This window comes from Prunus mume, linkage group LG6, assembly GCF_029339155.1.
Source record: "Prunus mume cultivar Tortuosa linkage group LG6, ASM2933915v1, whole genome shotgun sequence".
Classification (NCBI taxonomy): Eukaryota; Viridiplantae; Streptophyta; class Magnoliopsida; order Rosales; family Rosaceae; genus Prunus; species Prunus mume.
In genome coordinates this window covers 9549990-9557702 of record NC_142703.1, presented here as the reverse complement: position 1 = coordinate 9557702, position 7713 = coordinate 9549990, and the positions used below count along the sequence as shown (strand labels likewise).

General features: G+C 41.0%; 2 protein-coding genes across 2 annotated transcripts; one reads left to right on the top strand and one right to left on the bottom strand.

Moving 5' to 3' along the window:
- The first annotated feature begins 383 nt into the window (after positions 1–383).
- Positions 384–6777, top strand: LOC103334466 (putative lysine-specific demethylase JMJ16). The gene is given in 10 exon segments (XM_008237442.3): positions 384–538; positions 1015–1305; positions 1541–1612; positions 1776–1853; positions 1986–2150; positions 2152–2475; positions 2581–2814; positions 3051–3212; positions 3417–3782; positions 4063–6777. Coding segments are annotated over 9 exon segments (2646 nt in total). The 5' UTR covers positions 384–538; positions 1015–1062; the 3' UTR covers positions 5065–6777.
- Positions 5108–6482, bottom strand: SETH3 (Sugar isomerase (SIS) family protein). Its single transcript, XM_008237441.2, has 2 exons — positions 5787–6482; positions 5108–5701 (listed from the first exon to the last, which is right to left on the bottom strand). The coding sequence occupies exons 1-2, from the start codon at positions 6480–6482 to the stop codon at positions 5321–5323; spliced, it is 1077 nt and encodes a 358-aa protein (XP_008235663.2). The 3' UTR covers positions 5108–5320.
- Positions 6778–7713: the final 936 nt, after the last annotated feature.

The following is a 7713-nucleotide window of genomic DNA, read 5'->3' as shown; positions in this document are numbered from 1 at the left end:
CCACAAAAAAACCACCATGCACTAACGGTCAGAAATAAGTCATGCATTTTGTTGATGCCAAAAATTCTTGTATTAAAACTTGTGCTTTTTAGCATATGTGGGTTAAGGCCAATTGAGAGTAGTGAGTCCGCTCCCTTACACCCAAATTTAAGTACCGCTCCCATAAATTAGATTAATTTATACTATTACTTGTGAATAAAACGAACATTTTGATAAGCAAAAGTTCCCAAAGAGAGACAGAGAGAGAGAATACTGAACAAAGCTGCACAGGCCGATACATGTTAGTAAAAAAACGAGAAGCCCACCATCGCCCAAACCCAAACCAATCTTGTGGGTCTATTGAAACCGCATTCAGTGACCCAATCAAATATCTGCGAACCCATTCGGGTATGGATGCCCTTCTAAATTTGTAATTGCTGAGCCCTGAACATTTTTCTTCATTTTCCATATTCGTCTTCCTTCTTTGTTCGTTGCCCGACACTGGAAATTTTGGCTTTCAAGTGAAGCGCAGACTAATCCCAGCATTTTCAGCCTCTGGGTAAGCATGAATTTGATTCCCTGAAAAATATAGGAGTGTCGTTTTATTTTTTTTATTTTTTATTTTTGGGTGTATTCTGTGACGGGTTGTGATGCAGAACTGTTACCTGGGTAAGTGATTTGTTAAACCTCTGGGTTTTATTTTAATCAAATGGGAACATGGGCAGCGAAGTGTTGTTTGCATGGGATGGATGGAAATGATGATTTTGAATTTGTTTGATTTTCACTTAAGTACAGTTGGTTCTAGCTTACATGTTCGCGTTCCTTGTTAGCTTGTTAAAGATAATTTATTCTTGTTATCCATTAGAAACAGGTGCAGTGCAGCTTGTATGGACTGTTGAACAATTTGTTTATTGCTTCGATGTTTTCTCGTTATGCTAATTTTAGATTGTTCATAAATGTATCCACTAATCATTTTTATGGGTGTGCTTTTTTCTTTTGTTCTAATGCTTCAGTTTTCACTTTTCCTTTTTGCAGTACCGGTGGTTGCAGAACCCATCAAGGGCTTATCTCCATTGTGAGAATATGGCTTTTAATTCAGTTCCACCTGGTTTTGCTTCTCGTACATCCTTCGTGCTGAAGAGGATGGAAAAAGTTGAAGAAACTAATGGTGTCAATGCTTCTAAACAAGAGCCAATCCAGATGGACTCCACATCTGACCTGACTGACATGGATAAACTGAAAAGATCTCTTCAGCATAGGCCATGGATACTTTTCGACCAAAGTGATTACAACTCAGAGGAACCTGAATCTGAACAGTTTGATATGGTCTATTCTTCTCTTCTTCCCTTTTTGTTTGTCTGGGTGTGAATGTATTTTTGCTGCTGTCAAACATAAAACTAGCTTGCACTTAAATCTGAACTTGCGTTATGCATGCTGCAAATAAGCTGCTGATGAGGAGCTTGTTTATATGTTTAAAGAGGAATAATTTCATGTTGCATGATTCATCACCAGCTGAATCTGGTTAGAAGTTGTTATAATTATATCCCCTTTTTTTTTCCAGGACCCCCCTGCAAAAACTTGTCTCCCTAAAGGTGTTACTCATGGATGTCCAGATTGCAGTGATTGTCTGAAGGTTGATTTTCATTCACTAAGTTGATTATCTTCCCTTTGAATTGTATAGTTATTAGGTACTAGTTTCAACCTTTCCATTTGCCCTTGATTTTCTAAAATCATTACCATGTCAGGTTCTCTATTTCATTTAATGTTTGTGATTATTGATTGAATTCTTGGAATAGGTAACAGGAAGTTGGCGTCCTGAAGATGCAAGAATAGATGTCCTTGAAGAAGCACCTGTTTTCCACCCAACAGAAGAGGTTAACCTTTTTCTGATTTCTGTGACACTGCATTATTTCATGAGTCATAGATGTTGTCTGGATCTTTTGTTTGAATGCTCACTTTTTTGCTTATAAAATATCAGTCTGAAGGAGTCTGAGTTTTTCCTGCAGGAATTTAAAGACATGCTTAAATATATTGCAACTATACGTGCAAGAGCAGAGCAATATGGTATTTGTTGTATTGTTCCTCCTCCTTCCTGGAAACCTCCATGTCTTATTAAGGAATACACCATATGGAAAAGATCTACATTTTCTACCCATATTCAGCGGATTGATGGGCCTACGAAATCAGAGTTCACCGAGGAAAATGGTTGGCTTTTATGAAAGCACAAAAAAGAAGAGAAGAATCTTGAGAGTGGGTTTGGACAGTGGATCTACCTCAAGTCCAGGTGAAACAGGACATTCATATGTCAAAGGCTTTGAACCAGAACCTGGTCGAGAATTCACTCTTGAGAATTTTAAGAGATATGCAGCTGATTTCAAGAGTCAATATTTCTGCAAAAGTGAAGTCACAGGCAGACAAGAGAAGTGGGTTCCATCACTGGAGAATATTGAAGCTGAATATAAACGTATTACTGAGAACCCAACTGAAGAGATTGAGGTACACTCAGAAATTGGGATGATCATTTTTTAATTTTTTCTTTATTTTCTTCTTTTCTATTGAGGCAGTTTGTGCTGTTAATTGTCGTCTTGGTGTACTGTGAAGGTGCTTTGTGGTGATAATTTGGAGACTAAAGCTCTTGGCAGTGGATTTCCAACAGTATCTAAAGATTCCAATCCTTTGGCAACGTCAGATCACCCTGAATATTTAGCATCAGGCTGGAACTTAAATAATCTACCCAGACTGCCTGGTTCTCTTCTTTCTTTTGAAAGCCATGACACTTCTCATAATTTGGTATCTCAGGCTCGTGTGGGAATGTGCTTTTCATCTTTTCACTGGGTAAGATTTGATATGGCTCACATGTTGCATCTTTTGCAGAAAACGTTATATATGTTTTAGATAGTCGGATAATATATTCTTTGAAACTTTAAATGAGGTAATCAATGGCTCTCAAACTTGTATTCTTTTGAGATGCATTTTAAGTATCTTTACTTTTCTATGGATAATGTCTGTGGTTGGTTGTCTTATTTTTAGTTTGTTGATCATGCTTTGATTTTTTGAGTCCTTTTAAACAGAAAGTTGAAGAGCACCATTTATACTCATTGGCTTACACACATCTGGGTGCTCCTAAAATATGGTATGGTGTCCCTGGGAAATATAGTGTTAATTTTGAGGCAGCCATGAGGAGCTCATTTTCAGAATCATCATCAGAACAGCCTGAATTGCAAAATGGGCTGGTGAGCTGACAAACTTATGATTCTTCCCTTTCCAAGATTGACTGCTTTGCTTTGTTATTCTGTACAAAAGGATCCTGCCTAATTCACTAGTTCGTGTTAAAGTTAAAACTTTATTTTAAGTAAAATATTTTTCAAGAGATGTTAACTTCTCTGTTGTCTTTTGTTAGTAGAGACCTTTTATATCTTTCTTTTTTTTGGGTACAGGTTAAACAATTACCGCCCTCCACACTGAAATCACAGGGAATACCAGTCTTTCGTTGCATTCAGTCTCCTGGGGAGTTTGTTCTTGTCCTCCCAGGGGCTTATCATTCGGGATTTGATTGTGGCTTTAATTTTTCTGAGACGGCATGTGTTGCTCCCCTAGACTGGTTGCCTCATGGACAGGAGGCTGTTGAACTTTACTGCGAACAGGGGAGGAAAACATCTATATCCCATGATAAGCTGCTGCTTGGAGCAGCTAGGGAAGCTGTGAGGGCACAGTGGGATTCATTGTTTAGGAAGAACACCTCAGATCATTTCCTCTGGAAAGATGCCTATGGAAAGGATGGGATCTTAACACATGTATTCAAGGTAATTCCTCAGATATTTCCCGCCATATTACTGTCAACTGCAGATCCTGCTTGTATCCTACATGATTTTGAACAATGGTGGACTGACATTATTGATTCATATAGCAGTTGTATTTTTTTAATTAAAGGGATTGTACTTTTAAGTTTGCTTTTTCCCCTGCTTTCTCTGGTTTATGTTTTGCACTTAGTGAGATAATTTAACCATCTTCAAACATAGTTAAAGTCGATGACCTGATTGTTTTTCTTTTTTAAACTCTTTTCCACCTTTCTTTTTTATGCAGTCACGTCTCAGTTCTGAAGCCATTTGCCGGAAATATCTTTGCAAGTCCAAACAGTCACGGAGGATGAAATCAAATTTTGATGCTACAAGCAAAAAGGAGTGCAGCATTTGTCTCCGTGATCTGCATTTTTCTGCAGCAGCTTGTCCTTGTTCTGCAGACAGATATTCATGTCTGTTACACGCAAAGCAACTGTGTTCTTGTGCTTGGAGTGACAAGGTTTTCCTCTACCGTCACCAGATCGATCATTTATATCTACTGCTTGAAGCTTTGGAAGGAAAGTTAGATGCAGTCTTCAAATGGGGCAAAGATGATCTTGGATTGGCTCTGCATGTGCATCGTCCGAAGAATATTGGGCATGTAGATGGTCCAACCATTAATGCTCAGAAAACTAAACAGAAAGAGTCCATGTCTCAAGATGCATTCAGGGCAGAATTGAAGGCACGTATGCTGCAATCTATAATCTCGAGTAAGTTGAAAGCAAACGATCATCCATCTGGAACTCTTGATGCTGCAACAGCGAATGTGAATGATACAAATTCTGTGTCTAGCATCCAGGCAAAGGTGAAGGCACATGTGCTCCAACCAACAATCTTGAATGAACAGAAAGCAAAGGAGAACACAGTAGGACCTACTATTATCCCAAGCACAACAGGAAATAATGCTCCTTCTCTACCGACAGAGGCAATGAAGGGGACGAACAATACTCCACTTCCACCGACAGAGGCAACAGAGGAGACATCCGATGTTTCATCCGTAAGTACAAGTGAAACAAGTTCCTCAGACTCTGAGGATTTAATCCCAGATCTTGACTTTCTTTTCCGTGGAAAAGAACAAGCTGCCTGTCCTCTTGAGAAAGGCAGTGTTCCTGGGAAGCTATCGAAAGGTGGTCATCCAGCCGACAATGGGGCATCTTCGAACCCTTTGGTTTCAGAGAATCAAACTTCAAGAAAAGCAGGCTCTCAGAGTGGAATTGTTCTGCTTAGTGATGACAGTGATGGTTAGTTGTTATGTGAACCCAATATAATGTAGATGGTGAAACATGAGATTCAGAAATATTCAAATTCTCCATGATATAACGGTAAACAATAGTAGTACAAATTACCCAAAAGGGGTTTGCTTCAATATTTTTAGTTACAAAGAATTATCTAATCATGCATATTAATGAATAAAATGCTAAACACATTTAAACAAAAATTGAAAAAATAAAAAATGAAAAATAAGAAAGCACATAGACAAGAACATCTACATAATCCATCTATCAGAGACCAGCTGAGACCAGTCCATGCAGAGTGACAATCCCAATCACTTGATTCTGGCCATTGATGACGGGCAAGAACTGGACCGGGGACGGAGGAGCTTCCATCTTCTGCATGGCGTCCACGGCCATGGCGTCTGGACCGATGGTTCTAGGGTTTCTGTTGCACATTTCCCCAACCGTGAGCTTGAAGATGGCTTCCCCGCTCGCCTTCAGAGTTCGACGCAGATCGCCGTCAGTGAATGTGCCGATCAGGTGATGGTCGTCGTCGATCACAAGCAGGCACCCGCAGCCTTTGCTCGTCAGCTCCACCAGCTGCTCCATTATCATATCTCCTTCCTTGCAAACAGGAAGCTCATCTTCTTTCTTCATCACATCTTTCACCTGCAACTCCAGAGAATTAGGAGAAAAGAAAAAGAAAACCTAGAATTGGAGGAGAGTTGAAATTGGGGCAAGAGCAAGATCGGACCTTGAAGATGAGATGCTTGCCGATCCGACCGGCGGGGTGATTGGCGGCGTACTGTTCCTTGGTGAGATTTTTGGCGCCCATGAGCGCGATCGCAACGGTGTCGCCGAAGACCATCTGAATGGCGGTGGAGGTGACCGGAGCCAAATCGAAGGGGCAGAGCTCTCTCTCCAAAGGTAAATACACGTTCATGTCGCAGACGGCGGCGAGGGCATTGCCGTCGACGGAGGTGACGGAGATGAGGAAGGCGCCCTTGGCCTTGGCGCAGGGGACGAGGCGGAGGAGCTCCTCGGTGGTACCGGACTTGCTGAAGAGGACCAGGACGTCGCTTTTAGAGAGGGCGCCGATGTCGCCGTGGAGGGCGTCGAGTGGGGATAGGAAGCCGGAGCGGATGCCGAGGGAGACGAGGGTCTGGGAGATCTTGTGGGCAACGAAGCCGGACTTGCCGACACCGGAGAAGAAGACGGTGGCGCCAGCGGAGGACTGGAGGAGGAGGGTGCGGGTGAAAGATAGGGTTTGGGAGAGGTCCAGGTGCTGGAAGAAGAAGTTGAGGTGGCTCTGTTGGGATTTGAAGAGGTTGAGCAGGGTAGTTTCGTCAATGCATGAGGAGGAAGAAGATTGGCTTGCTGTTGTTGTTTTGGGTTTGGATAGAGAATGTGGGTTGATGAAGTCTGAGGAAAAAGGTGGGAGAGAACCCATGATTTCTGCTCTGCTTCCACAAACACAGATAGAGAAGAGAGAGAAGGAGATCTGCAGATATTGAGGGAGGGAGAAGGGCGCCTATGTCGGTGGCGCTGAAATCTGAATCAATCAATCATTTTCAGTTCATTTCGTCCTTTCCTAGTGTAATCTTTTCTTTTTGTGGGGATGATTTTGTGTGGAAATATCTACTTCATTTCATTGGATGTCAAATTTTGGGCTATATTTTCGTGTTGAACTTTTTTATAGATTACATTCTGGGTCGGTCCATTATAGACCCAATTAAAAGTTTCAACCAGGCCTTTTATTTTAAAAAAATTGGCTAAATTGCATGGAGGTTCCAATATTGGATGATCCCATTTAGATTCTTCGGCCCATTACATCCAAGTCCGAAGGTCATCCTCTCTTTAGATCTTCTTGCATGCAAGGCCCATTGCATGCATGATCTTCAAAACAACAACGGAGCTTCTATAATGAGGAGTCGTTACATGGTGAGAATGTCATATATGGACCATATATCTACCTTTATATTAGCCACATGATTCATTTGAATAGTAACTTCACTTAAGTTTAATGAAATGATATTGTGACTAATATGAAAGTTTACATGAGTGGTCCATATACGGCACCCTTACAATAGAATTTCACCTATAACGAGTGGGTGTGTTAAGAGGTTCAATCTAGTAGTCCAATAATAATTATATAATTGATCGGATGGCTATTAAGGACCTTATTATAACCCCTCACTACAGTCTCCCGTAAAACACACACATCAAATGAAAATTTGAAATTTTGAAAGGTGCGTTTTAGATTAGAATCCCCAAACCCGAACAGCCAAATGGAAGATTTCGATTGACTGAATTCCCGGTTGGTTAGGTCCAACCCTAGCCGAGCAGGTCAAGCCCCCCTACACAGACAGCGGATTGAAATCATGCTCAGCTTTATCAAATCAATCGAGACAAACAGTTAAAAGTACTTACCAACAATAAATCTATTTCAAAGCCCTAAAACAGTACAGAGATATATATATGCCTTCCTCCCGCCAGCCACAGAAGTTTGAAAAGGACATGACCATGCATTACTATATTTACAAATCCTGAAATGCAGAACCAAGAAGATTGTGGCTATGGGGTCGTAATTTCTAGGGCAACTTTATACAATCTGAACTCACATGCAGCAAGAGAGTTGCACACTACACAGACAGACACCCATTTATTGCATAACCTATAAA

What these genes read in the sequence shown, in the direction of transcription:
- SETH3 (XM_008237441.2), bottom strand. Translation starts at nt 6,482, where the DNA reads ATGGGTTCTCTCCCACCTTTTTCCTCAGACTTCATCAACCCACATTCT. An exon ending in GCAAGCATCTCATCTTCAAG is followed by an intron (nt 5,702 to 5,786) that starts GTCCGATCTTGC and finishes CTGGAGTTGCAG; the next exon opens with GTGAAAGATGTGATGAAGAA.